Source organism: Salmo salar, chromosome ssa12, assembly GCF_905237065.1.
Source record: "Salmo salar chromosome ssa12, Ssal_v3.1, whole genome shotgun sequence".
NCBI classification, from domain to species: Eukaryota; Metazoa; Chordata; class Actinopteri; order Salmoniformes; family Salmonidae; genus Salmo; species Salmo salar.
This window is the reverse complement of record NC_059453.1, coordinates 88,259,401-88,281,033: the sequence shown is the minus strand read 5'-3', so window position 1 is coordinate 88,281,033 and position 21,633 is coordinate 88,259,401. Positions and strand designations below refer to the sequence as shown.

Here is a 21,633-nt window from a genome sequence, read left to right as displayed (position 1 = left end):
GGCACTGTGATAGACTACATCCAATTTGCTGAGTAGAGTGCTGGAGGCTATTTTGTAAATGACATCGCCGAAGTCAAGGATCGGTAGGATAGTCAGTTTTACTAGGGTATGTTTGGCAGCATGAGTGAAGGATGCTTTGTTGCAAAATAGGAAACTGCTTCTAGGTTTAATTTTGGATTGGAGATGCTTAATGTGAGTCTGGAAGGAGAGTTTACAGTCTAAACAGACACCTAGGTATTTGTATTGTCCACATATTCTAAGTCAGAACAGTCCAGAGTAGTGATGCTAGTCCAGCGGGCGGGTGCGGGCAGCAATCGGGTGAAGTGCATTCATTCAGTTTTACTTGCATTTATGAGCAGTTGGACGCCACGGAAGGAGTGCCGTATGGCATTGAAGCTCGTCTGGAGGTTTGTTAATTAACACAGTGTCCAAAAAAGTGCCAGAAGTATACAGAATGGTATCGTCTGCAGAGGTGGATCAGAGAATCACCAGCAGCAAGAGCAACATCATTCATGTATACAGAGAGAAGAGACTGCCAGCAGTCCGGACAACAGGCCCTCCGATTTGACTCACTGAACTCTATCTGAGAAGTAGTTGGTGCACCAGGCGAGGCAGTCATTTGAGAAACCAAGGTTGTTGAGTCTGCCGATAACAATGTGGTGATTGACAGAGTTGAAAGCCTTGGCCAGGTCGATGAAGAACGCTGCACAGTATTGTCTTTTATTGATGGCGGTTATAATATCGTTTACGACCTTGAGTGTTGCTGAGGTGCGCCCACGACCAGCTCGGAAACCAGATTGCATAGTGGAGAAGGTACGGTGGGATCCAAAATGGTCGGTGATCTGTTTTGTTAACTTGGCTAAAGAATGACTTGAGAAAGGCAGGGTAGGATGAATAAAGGTCTGTAACAGTTTGGGTCTAGAGTGTCTCCCCCTTTGAAGAGGGGGATGACCGCGGCAGCTTTCCAATCTTTAGTGAACTCAGGCGATATGAAAGAGAAGTTGACAAGGCTAGTAATAGGGGTTGCAACAATTGTGGCGGATAATTTTATAAAGAGAGGGCCCAGATTGTCTAGCCCAGCTGATTTGTAGGGGTCCAGATTTTGCAGCTCTTTCAGAACATCAGCTAACTGGATTTGGGTGAAGGAGAAATGGGGGAGGTTTGGGAAAGTTGCTGTGGGGGGTGCAGAGCTGTTGACCGGGATAGGGGTAGCCAGATGGAAAGCATGGCCAGCCGTAGAAAAATGCTTATTGAAATTCTCGATTATCGTAGATTTATCGGTGGTGGCAGTGTTTCCTAGCCTCAGTGTAGTGAGCAGCTGGGAGGAGGTGCTCTTATTCTCCATGTACTTTACAGTGTCCCAGATCTTTTTGGAGTTTGTGCTACAGGATGCAAATTTCTGTTTGAAAAACCTAGCCTTTGCTTTCCTAACTGCCTGTGTATATTGGTTCCTAACTTCCCTGGAAAGTTGCATATCACGGGGACTATTCAATGCTAATGCAATACGCCACAGGATGTTTTTGTGCTGGTCAAGGGCAGTCAGGTCTGGTGTGAACCAATGGCTATATCTATACTTAGTTCTACATTTTTTGAATGGGGCATGCTTATTTAAGATGGTGAGGAAAGCGCTTTTAAAGGATAACCAGGCATCCTCTACTGACGAAAAAAGGACAATATCCTTCCAGGATACCCGGGCCTGGTCGATAGAAAGGCCTGCTTGCTGAAGTGTTTTAGGGAGCGTTTGACAGTGATGAGTGGTGGTTCTTTGACCGTGGACCCATTATGGACGCAGGCAATGAGGCAGTGATCGCTGAGATCCTGGTTGAAGACAGCAGAGGTGTATTTAGAGGGCAGGTTGGTCAGGATGATATATATGAGGGTGCCCATGTTTACAGATTTAGAGTTGTACCTGGTAGGTTCCTTGATCATTTGTGTGAGATTGAGGGCATCTAGCTTAGATTGTAGGACGGCCGGGTTGTTAAGCATATCCCAGTTTAGGTCACCTAACAGTACAAACTCTGAAGATAAATGGGGGGGGCAATAATTCACATATGGTGTCCAGGGCAAAACTGGGGGCTGAGGGTTGTCTATAACAAGCGGGAACAGTGAGAGGCTTATTTCTGGAAAGGTGGATTTTTAAAAGTGGAAGCTCGAACTGTTTGGGCACAGACCTGGATAGCATGACAGAACTCTGCAGGCTATCTCTGCAGTAGATTGCAACTCCAACCCCTTTGGAAGTTCTATCTTGTCGGAAAATGTTGTAGTTGGGGATGGAAATTTCATCATTTTTGGTGGCCTTCCTAAGCCAGGATTCAGACACGGCTAGGACATCAGGGATTGCGGAGTGTGCTAAAGCACTGAATAAAACAAACTTAGGGAGAAGGCTTCTGATGTTAACATGCGTGAAACCAACGCTTTTGTGGTTACATAAGTCAACAAATGATAGCGCCTGGGGAATAGGGGTGGAACTGGGGGCTACAGGGCCTGGGTTAAACTCTACATCACCTGTAACGCCCTGGCCATAGAGAGGGGTTTTTTGTTCTTTATTTTGGTTAGGCCAGGGTGTTACATTGGGTGGGCGTTCTATGTTCCTTTTTCTATGTTTTGGTATTTCTTTGTTTTGGGCCATGTGTGTGGCTCCCAATCAGGCACAACTGAAGCTCGTTGCTGCTGATTGGGAGTCACACATAAGGAGCATGTTTTTCCTTTGGGTTTTGTGGGTAATTGTTTCTGTTTGAGTATTTTCCTAACAGGACTGTTTGCTGTCGTTTTTGTTCATTTTGTAGTGTTCTCTTGTTTATTTGAATTAAAATTCTAATGATGAACACATCCTCTGCCGCACCTTGGTTCCCTCTTCCAGACAGCCGTTACAGAATTACCCACCAACAACGGACCAAGCAGCAGAGGAAGGAGCAGCACAAGGAGAGGCACCAGGAGAAAGGCTATCTGGAGTCATGGACTTGGGAGGAAATCCTGGACGGGAAAGGACCATGGACTCAAGCTGGGGATTATCGCCGCCCACAGTGGGAGATCGAGGCGGCGAGAGCTGAGAGGCGCTGGTATGAGGAGAGGGAGCGCAACGGACACGGGAGGCAGCCCCACAATTTTTTTCGGGGGGGGCACACGGGGAGATTGGCGGAGTCAGGTGGTAGACCTAAGCCAACTCCCCGTGCTTACCGGAAGCAGCGTGGTACTGGTAAGACACCGTGTTATGCTGTGGAGCGCACGGTGTCCCCAGTGCGCGTTCAAAGCCCGGTGCGCTACATACCAGCCCCCCGCAAGTGCCATGCGAGTGCAGGCATCGAGCCAGGGCGGATGGTGCCAGCTCAGCGCGTCTGGTCTCCAGTGCGCCTCCTCGGTCCAGGTTATCCTGCGCCGGCGTTGCGCACTGTGTCTCCAGAGCGCTGGGAGGGTCCAGTTCGCCCAATGCCTGCTCTCCGCCCGTGCCGGGCCAAAGTGGGCATTCAGCCTGGAGTGTGGGTAAAGAGTGTCCGTACCAGAACTCCAGTGCTCCCCCACAGCCCGGTTTATCCTGTGCCTCCTTGTCGGACCAGGCCTCCAGTGGGTCTCCCCATCCTGGTCCGTCCTGTGCCACCTCCCAGGACTAGGCCTCCAGTGGGTCTCCCCATCCTGGTCCGTCCTGTGCCACCTCCCAGGACTAGGCCTCCCGTGGGTCTCACCTGTCCAGAGCTGCCCGCCAGTCAACAGTCGTCAGAGCTGCCCGCCAGTCAACAGTCGTCAGAGCTTCCCGCCAGTCAACAGTCGTCAGAGCTGCCCGCCAGTCAACAGTCGTCAGAGCTGCCCGCCAGTCAACAGTCGTCAGAGCTGCCCGCCAGTCAACAGTCGTCAGAGCTGCCCGCCAGTCAACAGTCGTCAGAGCTGCCCGCCAGTCAACAGTCGCCAGAGAGGTCAGACTGCGCTGAACTGCCGGAGTGGCCAGACTGCGCTGAACTGCCGGAGTGGCCAGACTGCGCTGAACTGCCGGAGTGGCCAGACTGCGCTGAACTGCCGGAGTGGCCAGACTGCGCTGAACTGCCGGAGTGGCCAGACTGCGCTGAACTGCCGGAGTGGCCAGACTGCCCTGAACTGCCAGAGTGGCCAGACTGCCCTGAACTGCCAGAGTGGCCAGACTGCCCTGAACTGCCAGAGTGGCCAGACTGCCCTGAACTGCCAGAGTGGCCAGGGACGCCCGCCAGCCCGGTGAGTCCTGTGCCTACGCCTAGGGCCAGGCCTCTGTCCTGTCTCCCCAGCCTGGTGAGTCCTGTGCCTGTGCCCAGGGCCAGGCATCCATCATGTCTCCCCAGCCTGGTGAATCCTGGGTCAGTGCCGTCGGAGCCGCCAGGGACGCCCGCCAGCCGGGCGCAGCCAGGGACGCCCGCCAGCCGGGCGCAGCCAGGGTCGCCCGCCAGCCGGGCGCAGCCAGGGTCGCCCGCCAGCCGGGCGCAACCAGGGTCGCCCGCCAGCCGGGCGCAACCATCGCCGCCCGCCAGCCGGGCGCAACCAGGGTCGCCCGCCAGCCGGGCGCAACCATCGCCGCCCGCCAGCCGGGCGCAGTCAGCGTCGCCCACCAGACCTTCGGCGCGGCCAGGTGCGCCACATAAGAGGGCGACGTCAAGGGTGGAGCAGAGGCCACGTCCCGCACCTGAGCCGCCGCCGTAAGAAGGCCCACCCGGACCCTCCCCTTCAGAGTCAGGTTTTGCGGCCAGAGTCCGCACCTTTGGGGGGGGTACTGTAACGCCCTGGCCATAGAGAGGGGTTTTTTGTTCTTTATTTTGGTTAGGCTAGGGTGTTACATTGGGTGGGCGTTCTATGTTCCTTTTTCTATGTTTTGGTATTTCTTTGTTTTGGGCCATGTGTGTGGCTCCCAATCAGGCACAACTGAAGCTCGTTGCTGCTGATTGGGAGTCACACATAAGGAGCATGTTTCTCCTTTGGGTTTTGTGGGTAATTGTTTCTGTTTGAGTATTTTCCTAACAGGACTGTTTGCTGTCGTTTTTGTTCATTTTGTAGTGTTCTCTTGTTTATTTGAATTAAAATTCTAATGATGAACACATCCTCTGCTGCACCTTGGTTCCCTCTTCCAGACAGCCGTTACATCACCAGAGGAACAGAGGAGGAGTAGGATAAGGGTACGTCTAAAGGCTATAAGAACTGGTCGTTTAGTGCGTTGGGGACAGAGAATAAAAGGAGCAGATTTCTGGGCGTGGTAGAATTGACTCAAGGCATAATGTACAGACAAGGGTATGGTAGGATGTGAGTACAGTGGAGGTAAACCTAGGCGTTGAGTGATGATGAGAGAGGTTTCGTCTCTAGAGGCACCAGTTAAGCCAGGTGAGGTCTCCGCATGTGCGTGGGGTGGGACAAAGGAGCTATCTAAGGCATTTTGAGTGGGACTGAGGGCTCTACAGTGAAATAAAACAGTAAGAACTAGCCAAGACAGCAGTAGACAAGGCATATTGACATTAGAGAGAGGCATTAAGCAATCACAGGTGTTGATCAGGAGAGCTAAGACAAAAATGGGTAAATGGCGATGAATGGGCAGAGTGGGTCAGTTAGGTACATACAGGACCTGAGTTTGAGGCTGGGGCTGACAGGTAAACAAAATGAGATACCGTGTTATTGAAACAGTCCAGGGGGCATCCGCTGTGTAGCTGTGTGATCATAGGGTCAAAAGAGCAGCAATAGGTGAGTCAGGGTGCCGTTCGGTAGTCACTACTACGCTAGGCGTGCAGGGGACACAGCGTTCAGAAAAGCTAGCGGGCCGGGGCTAGTAGATGGTTCTTCGGCGACATTGTAACAGAATAGCCTGTTGAGACCACATCGGGCGATCACGTCGGCAGTCCAGTCGTGATGGATAGGCGGAGCTCCGTGTCGACAATAAAGGGTCCAGGCCAGTTGGCAAAGGAGGTATTGTAGCCCTAGAATTAGCTGGTATATGGGCCTAGCTCGAGGCTAGCTGGTGCTTGCTTTGGGACAGGGGCATTAGCTAACAGTTGCCACTCGTTTGCAGCTAGCTAGCTGCGACGATCCGGTGTAATGATCCAGAGCGTCAGGTATCCGGTGATATGGTAGAGAGAAGCAGTCTGATATGCTCTGGGTTGATATCGCGCTGTGCAGACTGGCAGGTGTTGTCCGAGCTAAGGCTGGCTGATGACGGGGAAAAAGGCAAAGACCGCTAGCCGTGGCTAAGAAAAACTAGTAGCTCGTTCGCTGGCTAGCTCCTGATGGAAGTTCCAGTTATAAGGAATAAAAATTGCAGATCCGTACCACATTGGGTGAGGCGGGTTGCAGGAAAGTATATTTAGTTTGTAGATAGAAAGTGAGATTAACATATATATACGAAAAAGACTGGCTATTTACATGGGATAAGAAACAGGATAAGACAAAGACAGATACACACATCCTACTGCAACTCCATCTTGGATTTCCATCACTAAGCTAAGAACCCTTGAACTAAACACCTCCTTTTGCAACTGGATCCTGGACTTCCTGACAGGTCGTCCCCAGGTGGTAAGGGTAAGTAACAACACATCCGCCACACTGATCCTCAAAACGGGGGACCCTCAGGGGTGCGTGCTCAGTCCCCTACTGTACTCCCTGTTCACTCATGACTGCACGGTCATTCACGACTCCAACACCATCATTAAGTTTGCTAATGACACAACAGTGGTAGGCCTGATCACCAACAACGATGAGATAGCATATACGGAGGAGGTCAGAGACCTGGCTGTATGGTTCCAGGACAACAACCTCTCCCTCAACGTGATCAATACTAAGGAGATGATTGTGGACTACAGGAAAAGGAGGACCGAACACGCCCCCTTTCTCCTTGACGGGGCTGTAGTGGAGCAGGTTGAGAGCTTCAAGTTCCTTGGTGTCCACATCACCAACAAACAAACTTTGTCCAAGCATATCAAGACAGTCTTGAAGAGGGCACTACAAAACCTATTCCCCCTCAGGAGACTGAAAAGGTTTGGCATGGGTCCTCAGATTCTCAAAAGGTTCTACAGTTTCACCATCAAGAGCATCCTGACTGGTTGCATCACTGCCTGGTATGGCAACTGCTGGCCTCTGACCGCAAGACACTACAGAGGCTACTCTCTGTTATCTCTGCATAAGTCACTTTAATAGCTCTATATATATGTATATATTTCGTCAATTACCTCGAAAAACCGGTGCCCCCGCACATTGACTCTGTAACGGTACCCCCTGTATATAGCCTCGCTTATGTTATTTTACAACTGCTCTTTAATTATTTGTTACTTTTGTTTCTTTTTTTTTTCTTAAAGCTGCATTGTTGGTTAAGGGCTTATAAGTAAGTATTTCACTGTAAGGTCTACACCTGTTTTATTCAGCGCATGTGACAAGTAAGATTTGATTTGATTTGAATATCAGAAGGACACCTGCGGGGCTTAAATGTGAAAACATCTATTACAAGAAGAGTATTCAGTGTTTTCTTAGTCTCTCTTAAATCCTGTCTGATACCATCATATTATGTTTATAACAATGCAAGAATACTAGAGCATACTGAGCATAAGGATCAGTCTTTAAAGATTTATTTAATAAGAACAAGATAAACTAACACCAACTGCAAAAGCTCCATATGAATAGCTGATGTTGATCTGAACACGGTTTATCTCTTGTAATCAGTAGCAAACAGCGATGGATATCAATAACTACTGTCTTCCAGCTGTCTTCTGCCTTGAAAGATAAAGAGAATAGTGAAATAGTAGAGATACTTAATGTCAGCTTTTTCCTAAACGACGTAATCCATTAGCTAGTGTGTCTTTGAATCACTAAACAGGACAGGGGAAGAAAAAAACCTTAAATGTGATGGTAAAGCTTTTATTTTATTCCCCCTCACAATCCCCCAGATCCCCAGCCCTGCTAATTCAATTTGAAGACTTGAAACAAGTTCTCTTATAGAGGCTTTAGATAGGAGGTGGCTTTTCTTATCACAATTATATTAGATATTCATTAATTAGTATTTCCCTCAAAAAAGTGCGGATGCAATTGGGGAGATATAGCGTAACTGTTATTCATTAGGAGGAGGAGAGACATCATTGCCAGGAGGCCGAAGCTCTGCTAGGTGAGAGAGAAAACACAATGGCATGACGGAACGGAGACATGGTCATTCTCTTATACTGCTGTCTACTTTCCTTTAAACTGTATTACCCCAGCTAGATGTATTATGCACGTGCTCACACAGGAAACTTTGCCTGTAGTGTAAAGACACCATCACAGAATCTCAAGGAGATGTAATATTCAGTTTTGAATGATTATGTGATTAGTTAGCAGTTTTGAAATATGATCTTTTGTGATATAATATGCAGGATATGGCATCCACAATCAATGATACTGGGCTGCAGCACACACAAACTGCCTGATTTTCAAATCAATGACTATAATGCCATGACAGATTCTCTGCACTGTTACGTAAACCATGTTCCTTTATAAGAAATTAACATGTCAAAACAAAAGAACCTCATAATCATCAAGAGTGACAGGTGCAACAAAGCCTTGCGGCTTGAGATTACATGTCTTTTAGAGCAAATTAAATGCTCTTGATTGACCGCATATGTGCCCATCACCAGTTTACAGTGAGCCTCCCTCATCTGGCACTCCAAACACACTCATTCATTTGTCATCGTGTGTCAGGAGAAATGTTATAAATGCCGATGGGAGACCTACTCTATCATTCAAATGGGGACATCTGGCCTATCTATAGTGTGTGTTCGAGGAACATGAAGCTGGATATGGATGTCGATGTGGCACTGCTTCACCTGGAGAGGTGCTGTAAATCAGAGGCTGTCTGTCAGGTAGGGGGAGTGGGAGGAGTGGGAGAGGCGCTCCACCATGGAGTCCAAAGAGAAGGTGTCTTTCCTCATAATGGCAGTACCAGTGTGTAGGTAAAATCACTGTGGATGCCAAGCCAGGGAAAAAAATGCCCAATTACAACCCATGTCAAATCAAATGAGACAGCATCAGATAGATGGGCTACATGTACGGAGACAGAGAAGTGCTGTTTCACTCGCTCGGATGCTTTCTCCGGTAGGAGATATATTCAGCCTCTTGCGAAGTGAAGGGAAAATTATGAAACACAGAGAAACAAAAGATAAATTACTATACAATATGTTTTATTTATTTTTTATTGGTACATTTTTTTGTGAAACCTGTCTTCCCTTGGCACCCATAAATACACGGATGCACACAATTCCAACACAATTCGCCACTTTAGGAAGAGCTGCCATTATGGTGCTGGTAAGTGGTTCTGTCCATCTCTTTTATGTTATGTATTTTTCATTATTCTGTTGACATTGTTTTTTGTTGTTGTCTCTGGGCTGCTAAGAGAGTAGGTTAATTCAACAGAATTAGATAACATGCTGTGATGTTATGTGTCCATATACTGTTATGCAGGGTCAGACAGTTCTCACCACGCCACCTGCAGAAAGAGAGCGATAGACAGAGCAATGGCTCCACTCTGCTTTGGGTTGTTGTTGGTTTTTCATAGATAAACAACATTAGTCATTGAGCAGCTGTCCCAGAGGCCCAATAGAACATAATGAGGATCAATGGGACAGCGCACAGCGGCTTGGATACGATCTAAGATTTCACAGTGGTTTCATCAGCTACAAGACGCAAGCCCTTTGTTTGTGAAGTTGTTGACCTGTGAATTCCTAGAGGGAGAGTAGGGGATTGGACAAGAAGCTAATCAAGGCCAAAACATTGCAGTCTCTTTGTAAATCACGTTCTCCAGCAACAGCACATTAGTGTCCCCGAGGGCAATAAACTGTTATTGGCTTAATTAGACTATAATCACAGTTAGTTTTGATACAATACGTTATGACTGCACTGTATGTTCCCATGCCACACTAAGTAACCATACGAGGCTATGAAATCCCTCGACATCTAAAATATAGAAATTCCATTGAAATTAATAATATCCTGTCATTTTGAATGTGAATAAAACCATAGAACCAGCATGTTTTCCCATTGAAAGTATTTTTTTTTCATCAGTCTTCAGAACGGGCATGTTATCCAGCCTGCTAAAGAAATACAGGTCCGTAGAAATCAGATGTTCTATGTGTGCAGGTCTTCCAATAGCACTGTTCCAATATGGAAGTTCATAGATTGTTCAAGCACAATCCTCTTTGACGCTCAGTCCCATTCCTTTTTTATGGTTCTCTCTTTCACTCATTAGTGTTACAGTGTGGTGTCTGTCTGAGGTATGCATTGGCTCGGGCCTGCACTGTCGATGACGCAGTTATGAGAGGTGTGTGCACCTTTACCATCCTACCTCTATGAGCTGCTCTGAACGTGCTGAAGCAGAGGCAGATTAAGAAGACGTACAGGCTAATGATCCAGCCAGTCCACTGAGCCAAGTCAGAGTCGGAATATTGATTTTCTCTGGATTTGCTAGGATTTACACTCACAGTCCTATGGTGGACGGTTGATTTTAGGCTTATTCAACAGAACTAAAATGCCAAACCATAATCCAAATATTCAGAGTCTACAGTGATCGGATTCTAATATTTAACTCTGCATTATAAACTGGGTGGTTCGAGCCCTGAATGCTGATTGGCTGACAGCTGTGGTATAGCCGACTATACCACGGGTATGAAAAAACATTCATCTTTACTGCTCTAATTACGTTGGAAACTAGTTTATAAGAGCAATAAGGCACCTCGGGGGTTTGTGGTATATGGCCAATATACCATGGCATTGAGTCGTACAAGAATCAAATCAAGTCAGATTTAATTTTATTTGTCACATACGCCGAATATAACATCTGTAGACCTTAATGTGAAATGCTTACTTACAAGCCCTTAACCAATAATGCAGTTGAAGAAAGAGTTAAGAAAATATTTACTAAATAAACTAAAGTACATAAAAAAAGGAACACAATAAAATGACATAACAACAACGAGGCTATATACAGGGGGTACCGGTACTGAGTCAATGTGCCGGGGTACAGGTTAGTCAAGGTGGTTTGGGCTAAAGGGACTATGCATAGATAATTAACAGTGAGTAGCTGTTTTGCTTCATTTGAGGATGGCATGCATGGGATGGACATAGAAGTATTCCTGTCTTCAAAGTCAGCTACAGTTGACTCCATGTCTGATGAATGCAAACTGGGTGTAATTACAATGCAGTTCACTAGAGTAGCAGGAATTAGAGGCCTAATATTTGAAATGCTTTCCCCTCCGGACACGATATGCATAAATATACAGACCGAACCGACCTGAGGTCAACTAGATGTGTTCTGTATAGACCTGGTCGAATCCAGATCCGATCCGAGTCAATCATTTTTACTACTTTATTAACCAGAACTGATAAAGTGCGAGAGAGAGGAGGGAGGGACGTAATCACGTACAGGTGGATCCGTGAAGATCTCTTGTAGAAGTTTCCAGGTGAACAAAATCATACATTTATAACATCAAGTGTTACATCAGCTGTTACAGAGTTATGAACCAGAGTTGTGAACCAGAGTTGTGACCAGGGTTCTGAACCAGGGTTGTGAGCCAGGGTTATGAACCTATCACGTTTTAGGGAAGACACAGATGCAGACAGTGTCGAAGTAACAAAAGTGTATTACTACAACCGGGGGCAGGCAAAACGACAAGTCAAGGGCAGGCAGAGGTCAGTAATCCAGATCAGAGTCAAAAGGTACAGAACGGCAGGCAGTCTCAGGGTCAGGGCAGGCAGAGGTGAATAATCCAGGGCGGTGTGACAAGGTATAGAATGGCAGACAAGGCTCACGGTCAGGGCAGGCAGAATGGTCAAAACCGGGAAAACTAGAAAACAGGAAGTATAGAAAAAAACAGGAGCAAGGGGAAAAACGCTGGTAGGCTTGATAGACAAAACATACTGGCAACAGACAAACAGAGAACACAGATATAAATACACTGGGGATAATTCGGAAGATAGACGACACCTGGAGGGGGGTGGAGACAATCACAGATCAGGGTGTGACAGAAGCAGAGTTATGAACCGGGGTTATAAGCCAGGGTTATGAGCCAATGTTATGAACCAGGGTTATGAACCAGGGTTTGAATCAGAGTTATGAACCAGTCAAATACAATAAAGTGATCACAGAAGTCAAATGATCATCAGTACTCAGTGACTTCACACAGTAGTAATCACATTGGATAATTCTAGACTTACATTTGTAAACTAATCAACCAAGCATTGTACTAGCATGGTGTTAATATGGTGCTAAAATATAGTTGCTTCAGAAAGTCTTCATACTTATTCTACATTTTGTTGTGTTACAGCTTGAATTCAAAATGTATTAAATATATGTATTTTCTCACCCACCCAATACCACATAATGACAAGGTGAAAACACGTTTTTAGAAATCTTTGCAAATTTAATGATAATGAAATACAGAAATATCGAATTTACATAAGTATTCACACCTCTGAGTCAATACATGTTAGAATCACCCTTGGCAGAGATTACAGCTGTGAGTCTTTCTGGGTAAGTCTCTAAGAGCTTTGCACACCTGGATTGTACAATATTTGCACATTATCCTTATTCAAAATCTTGAAGCTCAGTCAAATTGGTTGTTGATCATTGCTAGATCTTGCCATAGATTTTCAAGACGATTTTAAGTCAAAACTGCAACTAGGCCACTCAGGAACATTCAATGTTTTCTTGGTAAGCAACTGTAGTGTATTTTTGACCTTGTGTTTTAATTGTCCTGCTGAAATGAGAATTTGTCTCCGAGTGTCACAGGGGTCGTTGAAAGGGGACCAAGGCGCAGCGTGTAAAGTGCTCATACTTCTTTTATTTATGATAACACTTCAACAAAATAACAAAATGACAGCCAACAGTTCTGTCAGGTACTAAGACTAAAACGGAAAACAACTACCTACAAACCCCAAAGGAAAACAGGCTGCCTAAGTATGGCTTCCAATCAGGGACCACGAAAGACACCTGCCTCTGATTGGAAACCATACCAAAACCTGGAAAACAAAACATAGAAATAGAATACTAGAAAACCCCCACCTATAAACAGAAAACCCAAAACCACCCAACACAACCATCTGTCACGCCCTGACCACTCTACTATAGCAAATTACCTCTTACAAGGGTCAGGACGTGACACCGAGTGTCTGCTGGAAAGCAAACTGAACTCAGTTTTCCTTCAGGATTTTGCCTGTGCTTAGCTCTATTCCATTTATTTTTATCAACAGAAAAAACTCCCTAGTCCTTGCTGATGACAAGCAAACCCATAACATGATGCAGCCACCACCATGCCTGAAAATATGAAGAGTGTGTTGTGTTGTATTTGCCCTGTTTGGCAGTTTTATTTTAGTGCCTTATTGCAAACAGGATGCACGTTCTGGAATATTTTTTATTCTGTTCAGGCAACCTTCTTTTCACCCTGTCTTTAGTTTAGTATTGTGGAGTAACTACAAAGTTGTTGATCCATCCTCGTTTTCTCCTATCACAGTTATTAAACTCTGTAACTGTTTTAAAGTCACCATTGGCCTCATGGTGAAATCCCTGAGCGGTTTCCTTCCTCTCTGGCAACTGAGTTAGAAAGGAAGCCTGCATCTTTGTAGTGACTGGGTGTATTGATACACCATCCAAAGTGTAATTAATAACTTCACCATGCTCAAAGGGATAGTCAATGTCTGTGAGAGACTACCACCGCTGGCCTCTGCTCCTTCAACCCTGCATCCACCATCCCCTATGAGAGAGAGAGAGAGCGAGAGAGAGAGAGAATAACAACACAGACCCACTAGCAGAGGGTCACGTCTGGGGAAGGAACACTATGTTGATGAAACAACAGCAGGGATTTTATTTTCTGGGTTAGATAGCTGGCTAGAGAGAAAGGTCTGGTCAAACCGAGCAGATTTTTATTATAGTGGTGATCTCTCAGTCAAATCCAATATTTACAGGTTAACACACTATTGGGATTTATGTTTGTTTTGGGTTGGGTCATACAGTATCATGCTGTGGATTCACCTTGGTCTATACCATTTTATATCATCCCAACCTTTAATTACTTTCTCCTGATCAGGTCAGGTGATCAGTATTTGTAACAATGTAGACATTACAATTCCTACAAGCCTGTCCCTCCCCTTTAATGTTCTCAATAAGGTAGCCTAATTAACGCAGCTTTGCTTAGCAAACACTTCAAGTGGAGTGAGTTAGACTGCTGATCAGCAAGACCCTCCCCCGTGATTCACAATGTTCAGCCATGGATAAATATTTCATGAGGTTGTTTCCTTTGTATAGAGCAGCATGTATGGAGTCAAAATAGACTGGTGTTTTGAAATTGCCGTGAGGTCCATGTTAAAACTAGCACTGCAAAAAATGCTACAAAAGTGTCTTGGTCTGATGCACTGTGGTGGGTGGGAGTAGGGTGGGGTCTTATGAACAAAGGATGTTGATTTAATAAACAGTGTTATGGACTAGCCTTTGTGCTCTGCCCTCCTACCAACAGATTACCTTGAGTAATAATTTACTTGTCTAATGTGCATTATAACTAATCATAGTGATACGCCACATACATCATTTATATGCTCTAGTAAATGTGCTTCTTACACAATAACATTGGTGAAGAGCAAGGCTTTGTCATGGATTCTATGATGTCAGTTCTTACACAGTAAAATTGGTGAAGAGCAAGGCTTTGACATGGATTCAATGATATCAGTTTTGTCCTTCACAAACCTTGTCCATCTCTTCATGAATGACATACGGCAAGGACAAACTGACAGAAGTATTTAAATGTCAGTAGTCAACAAGGCTTGACGTGAACATTAATTAACATCTACAGTAAACCACCAGGGATGAACATTAACATCTACAGTAAACCACCAGGGATGAACATTAACATCTACAGTAAACCACCAGGGATGAACATTGACATCTACAGTAAACCACCAGGGATGAACATTAACATCTACAGTAAACCACCAGGGATGACATTAACATCTATAGTAAACCACCAGGGATGACCATTAACATCTATAGTAAACCACCAGGGATGAACATTAACATCTACAGTAAACCACCAGGGATGTACATGTAGAATAGAGGCCTTCACGGGTCCAAAATGTTGGACCTGTTCCGAAATGGACCTGGGACTTTCCCATCCGGACCCATTTTTTTTTTTACCAACCTGAGGACAACTAGACCCGTTCCATATAGACCTGGTCGGCTCCACATCCGATCCGAGTGAGAGCAGCAGCAGAAAAGTACATTTTTAAGCTACTTCATTAAACGGAGCGGATAAAGTGTGAGGGAACGGAGGTAGAGAGAGGTGACGCTCTAGCAGGGGTCGTGCTGTGTGTGTAAGCTACTGTAAGAGGAGGTAGAGAGAGGTGACGCTCTAGCGGGGGTCATGCTGTGTGTTTAGGCTACTGTAAGAGGAGGTAGAGAGAGTTGACGCTCTAGCGGGGGTCGTGCTGTGTGTTTAGGCTACTGTAAGAGGAGGTAGAGAGAGGTGACGCTCTAGCGGGGGTCGTGCTGTGTGTTTAGGCTACTGTAAGAGGAGGTAGAGAGAGGTGACGCTCTAGCGGGGGTCGTGCTGTGTGTTTAGGCTACTGTAAGAGGAGGTAGAGAGAGGTGACGCTCTAGCGGGGGTCGTGCTGCGTGTTTAGGCTACTGTAAGAGGAGGAAGAGAGAGGTGGCGCTCTAGCAGGGGTCATGCTGTGTGTGTGTGTAGGCTACTGTGAAAGTGAAGGGGTGACAAGGGGAACAGGGAGGAGTGAGGGAGAGACGAGAGACGGCAACCAACCAAGCCGACTCGCGCTTTAGTAGACTAACATCCAATATGTTTATATTGTTCCTATTTTGACTGCAGCAAACCAGGAGAAGCTAGTTATCTAGCTAGCTAGCTAGGCTAATTTAGGCTGCATGCAGAATATTAAGTAGCAGCCTACCTTGTTGACTCTTGGTTGTTGTAGCCTGCCCTTCTCCTTTAACTTTTAATTCCATCTTCCATTGATTAGATATCTCCTAACTTTTGCCCCACATTGAGGCTCTATGACAGTAGCCTATTGCCGCTGTGATGACTTATGATTGGCCAACAACAACAACAATTGATAAATGCAACTCTCGCGAAAAGCAAAGAGCAGAAGTGTCACGCCCTGACATGAGAGAGACGGTTTATTTCTCTATGTGGTTAGGTCTGGGTGTGGGGTGGGCATTCTATGGTGTCTATTTCTTTGTGTTGAGCCGAGTATGGTTCCTAATCAGAGGCAGCTGTCTATCGTTGTCTCTGATTAGGAATCATACTTAGGCAGCCTTTCCCCACCTGTAGGTGTGGGATATTATTTTTGTACTGCTCGTTGTAGCCTGCAAGACGTGATGGTTGTTTGTCATTGTTTATTCTTTTGTTGAAGTGTTCTGAGTTAAAATAAATTCAAGATGAACACGTACCACGCTGCACCTTGGTCTACTCCTTTTGACGATCGTGACAAGAAGCATACATTATACAATTTCTCTCGCTCTCTACTGCATCAGTCGTGTTCGGATCTGTATGGGTCCTTCCGAACAAGTCAGTTAACCTGTCTGGGAATCTGGGACGCTTGCGTCCCACCCTAGTCAACAGCCAGTGGAATCGCATAGCACGAAATACAAATACCTCATAAATGCTATAACTTCAATTTCTCAAACATATGACTATTTTACACCATTTTATAGATACACCTCTCCTGAATCGAACCACGTTGTCCGATTTCAAAAAGGCTTTACAGCAAAAGCAAAACATTAGATTATGTTAGGAGAGTACCCAGCCCAAAATAATCACACTGCCATTTTCAAAGCAACTAGCATGCATCACAAATACCCAACACACAGCTAAATGCAGCACTAACCTTTGACAATCTTCATCAGATGACACTCCTAGGACATCATGTTACACAATACATGCATTTTTTGTTCGGTAAAGTTCATATTTATATATAAAAACAGCATTTTACATCGGCGCGTGACGTTCAGAAAATATTTTCCCTCAAATGCTTCCGGTGAAGCAGCGCTACAATTTACAAAATTACTATTCGAAAACATTGTTAAAATGTAATATTGTCATTCAAAGAATTATAGATTAACATCTCGTGAATGCAACCGCATTGCCAGATTTAAAAATAACTTTACTGGGAAATCACACTTTGCAATAAACGAGGTGCTATGCTCAGAAAAATAGGCTAGGCGATACAGGTTAGCGCCATCTTGGAACCATCTAAAATCAAATATTCCCTTACCTTTGATTATCTTCATCAGAAGGCACTTCCAGGAATCCCAGGTCCACAACAAATGTAGTTTTGTTCGAAAAAGTTAATAATTTATGTCCCAATAGCTCCTTCTTGTTAGCGCGTTCCGAAGGCTACTCATAATGTACTGAAGCGCGGGACTTGTCGTCACGAATGTGCAAAAAATATATATTTACGTTCGTTCAAACATGTCAAACGTTGTATAACATAAATCTTTAGGGCCTTTTTCAATCAGAGCTTCAATAATATTCAAGGCGGGCGATTGCATTGTCTTACTAAACGTTTCGGAATGAAAGTGTACCCATGGGCGCCCGCGTCATAGTAGTAATGGCCCTCCCTCTATGACCAACTTTCCAGGCCTCTCGTTCGGTCAGTTTTTACCGGAGAAGACTCAAACCACTTTGTAAAGACTGTTGACATCTAGTGGAAGCCTTAGGAATTAATCACGGTGTGTTTCATAGGCAAAGTGTTGAAGGTGATTCCACAAATCAGATTTCCACTTCCTGCATAGAATCTTCTCAGGTTTTGGCCTGCCATATGAGTTCTGTTATACTCACAGACACCATTCAAATAGTTTTAGAAACTTTAGAGTGTTTTCTATCCAAATCTACTAATTATATGCATATTCTAGTTACTGGGCAGGAGTAGTAACCAGATTAAATCGGGTACGTTTTTTAATCCGGCCGTGCAAATACTGCCCCCTAGCCCCAACAGGTTAAAATGACCTGAGACCTGTGACAATAATATCATATCCGACCCAGACCCGTGACATTATTTAGAAATCTGGATCTGGATCCGCCCGTGTCCCGGATCAGGTCTGGGGTATTCGGGTCCAGGTGGATCCGTGAAGACCTCTAGGAATGTGGTAATAACTGTCAATACTTAGTGATCTTTATTGACTTTGGGCAGGGAATACAGCCAGCAGATTCCGGATGGCGGTTACATTAACCCTAATCCCATCCTTACCCTTAAAATAATTTTTAGCCATATGTCTAACTCAATCTCCTTGACATTACTTTACAGATGTACATCCAGACCACCACGCTGACCATCTCCGTGAGTCTGAGTGCCTCTGTCTCTCTGGGGATGCTCTACTTGCCCAAGGTCTACGTGATCCTCAGGCACCCGGAGCAGAACGTGCCCAAACGCACGCGCAGCCTTAAGGCCATGGTCACTGCCACCACCATGTCCAACAAGTTCAACCCCAAGGCCAGCCTACGTCCCAATGGAGAGGCCAAGACTGAGCTGTCTGAGAGCCTGGAAACACAAGTTGAGTTAAAAGGTGAAGACTTTACTATATTCTGAATTAGCTGAGTGGATCCTTGTGTTTGATGTTTCTAAGATTAATTTTGTCCTTCAGGCACTGTAAATCACATACATAAATTGGTCTAAGATGTAGAAGGTAGAAAGCACAGTATCCAATTCATTATTTACTAGCCACCTCGCGCCGTTGTTATTTTACACTTCGATGGATTTAGGAAATTGGCTGCCATTTTTTTCATCTTAAGTCTGTTTGTGAGTTGGGGGAGATCTTAAAACATTCCCTGATATGCTCAAATTCTCCGCTGTGTGTGTAGGCCACAAAGGAGGGCATCAGTGCTATTACACCAGCTACCTTATTATAATGGACCTATTGTGTTTTATTTAATGTATTAGATCCATTTAAAGTCTTCTTATACACCGTCTACAACAACCATGTTATATTTTCTCATTTCAATGCACTGAGTTGATTCTTACAGATAAACACTTGTGCTCAATATGGTGATCAGGAATCTAAGTTTCCTTTTTTCACTGTTTGGCTCAGATTTGTGGCACTGTTCAAAGTGTTCAAAGCCAAGTGTAATTAATTGAGAGACAAATGACTTTCTTTTCTGAACCAGCTGAAATTCTCGCTGTCTAAGTCTAATTCAAATTCACTCTAATTTTAATAGCAATCAAAATGCTTGGTGGTTTCTGGGACAGACTCAGGCTTTATACATCTGTGGTAAATAATGACTTCAACCATTGACAGAAATTACTCAGGTGATGGCCAAAACAGTCACACACCTGACCGGCTTACCTCCCAGATAAAAGAAAAGAGAGGTCTGAGTCGGTCTGTCAACAGAGATAGAATACCTATTTGTGGACAAATCTTAATGATGCACGCATATCAATGTGATTCACTGTTCCCCGAGAGCTACAGTATTTGGGGGATTATTTAGCCCCTGCAATATTTCTTTCACCAATAACAAAACTACAGTGATGTCCCCCAAAAATACATTGTGGACAATATACTTGTGTTTATATAGAATGCAACATTGTAAATATTTGATAAAAAAATGTCTATAAGGACGCTGAGCATGGACATGCGTTACAGAACATCAACATATAGGGCTATATCCTAAAATACATTTATTTGGTTTAACAACAACAGCTACATTAAGCCACACAGTAACACAATAAATGAGAAGAGGAAAGACAGAGATTCAATAACCAGCAGCCGATCCTCGTCCTGGGCAGGACAACTGGACCCATTCCATATAGACCTGGTCTATATGGGGGGCTCCCGAGTGATGCAGCGGTCTAAGGCAGTGCATCTCAGTGCAAGAGGCGTCACTACAGACCCTGGTTCGATTCCAGGCTATATCACAAATGGCCGTGATTGGGCGGCGCACAATTGGCCCAGTGTCGCCCATGTTAGGTTTTGACCGGGGTAGGCAGTAAATAAGATTTTTTTCTTAACTGACTTGACTAGCTAAATAAAGATTTTTAAAAAACAATGCACAGGTATTTAAATAAGCACCATTTGTTATTGTCAGGGTCATTGCCAGTGTGGACACATAGTATGATGTAATTGAAAAATTCCTGTCTCCCTGACCAGCTGACATTAGTAGCAGGGACGGTAGGATTTATCCACTCCAGGTCAGCAGATCAGCCAACACATCTGGGGAGACAACTGGATGGTCGAAGCCTTATTACCAAGAAGACAGACAGGGGATAGGAGGTGGAGGTCTGGGGAGACAACTGGCTGGTCGAAGCCTTATTCCCCAGTAGACAGACAGGGGATAGGAGGTGGAGGTCTGGGGAGACAACTGGATGGTCGAAGCCTTATTCCCCAGTAGACAGACAGGGGATAGGAGGTGGAGGTCTGGGGAGACAACTGGCTGGTCGAAGACTTATTCCCCAGTAGACAGACAGGGGATAGGAGGTGAACACTACTTCTTTTGCCCAGTGTATACAGTACTGTAGTAACTGTGACGTACCGCTGGCCTTGTCTGTGTTGTTCGCTTCTTCTTCTTTTTCAGCTTTTGCCACAAAGCAGACATACATCAGCTACAGCAACCATGTCATCTAGGAGAGGAAGGCCATCGTCGTTGTTCTGGATGGTCACCTCGTGGCGCGTGAAAATGTTCTTATGCAGTGGAATGAAATGGGAAATAGAGGAAGAAAATGGACATGGGGCATGTTGTGAGGATCACTAAAGGATTTCCCAGGGAATAGTCATAATAAAGGAAAGAGAGACCACACAGAGATGCAGAGAGGGACCCTCAGGGGCCCAACAGAACAGATACAGTATAATGGTGATGTTCCATCTTGTCGGCCATGACAGACAAGGCCAACACTTCCCCCCTGGCAGAGACCAGAGAGGACATGATGCGGGATGAGGCTTCTCCTCCCTTCTCGTTGTTTGCATTGCAGCTTTATTCTCTCTCTCTCTCTCTCTCTCTCTCTCACTCTCTCTCTTTTTTTCTTATCTTATCTTGAGCCGACCGGACTGACATGCAATCCAATTGAAAGAATCTGTTCAGGTGTGTGCGATGCAAGGTTGTAGTCTGCCAGTATTCTCATCAGTAAGGGACATTGCTCTCAATGCTTCAGGAAGTTGCAGAGCCACCAGGATGAGAGTGATCAGTCTTTTATTTTAAGGAGGATTTTAAGTTATGTAATTGTTTTTTTTTGTTTTGTTTTTTTAAAGGTATTCCAGTTTAAAAAGAAAAGACTGGATGAAAGAAACCATTCCAACAATGCAGGATAATTGTACGCCATCATATTTTTGTTGTTTTTGCCTTTCCTGTCTTCATTGAGTTGACCCAAAAAATTATAATGATGTTGACAAAAAAAGAATATGGTCATTACTGATTTTGAGCATGCCAGTTTGAACATCCTGTGTTGTTGTAAAAAAAAATATTTGGAATGCGTTCAAACTCTGTTGCAGTGTCGTTTCTATTATATGTAAATTCCAAACTGGTGAAGATCTAGTGAGTGATCTTTGTTTTTTTGTGTGAGGTGAGGCCCTGATCTGTGTTACCAGCTAACCAAAGGCTGCCACTGTCCTCTGCCCACTTTGCCCATACTTTAATACTGTAACTCCAGACTAAAACAAAGAGTCTCTCAGTAAAAATAGAGAGGTGTCATGGTGGA

At 44.9% G+C, this 21,633-nt stretch overlaps 1 protein-coding gene across 1 annotated transcript in view; it reads left to right on the top strand.

The window, feature by feature from the left end:
* LOC106566015 (metabotropic glutamate receptor 4) overlaps nt 1-21,416 on the top strand; it is a 207,323-nt gene extending 185,907 nt beyond the window's left edge. The window contains exons 9-10 of the mRNA XM_014133787.2: nt 18,256-18,514; nt 20,517-21,416. Coding sequence (XP_013989262.1) covers nt 18,256-18,514; nt 20,517-20,566 — 309 coding nt within the window. The 3' untranslated portion in view covers nt 20,567-21,416. The remainder of the gene's footprint in view (nt 1-18,255; nt 18,515-20,516) is intronic.
* The last annotated feature ends 217 nt before the right edge of the window (nt 21,417-21,633 follow it).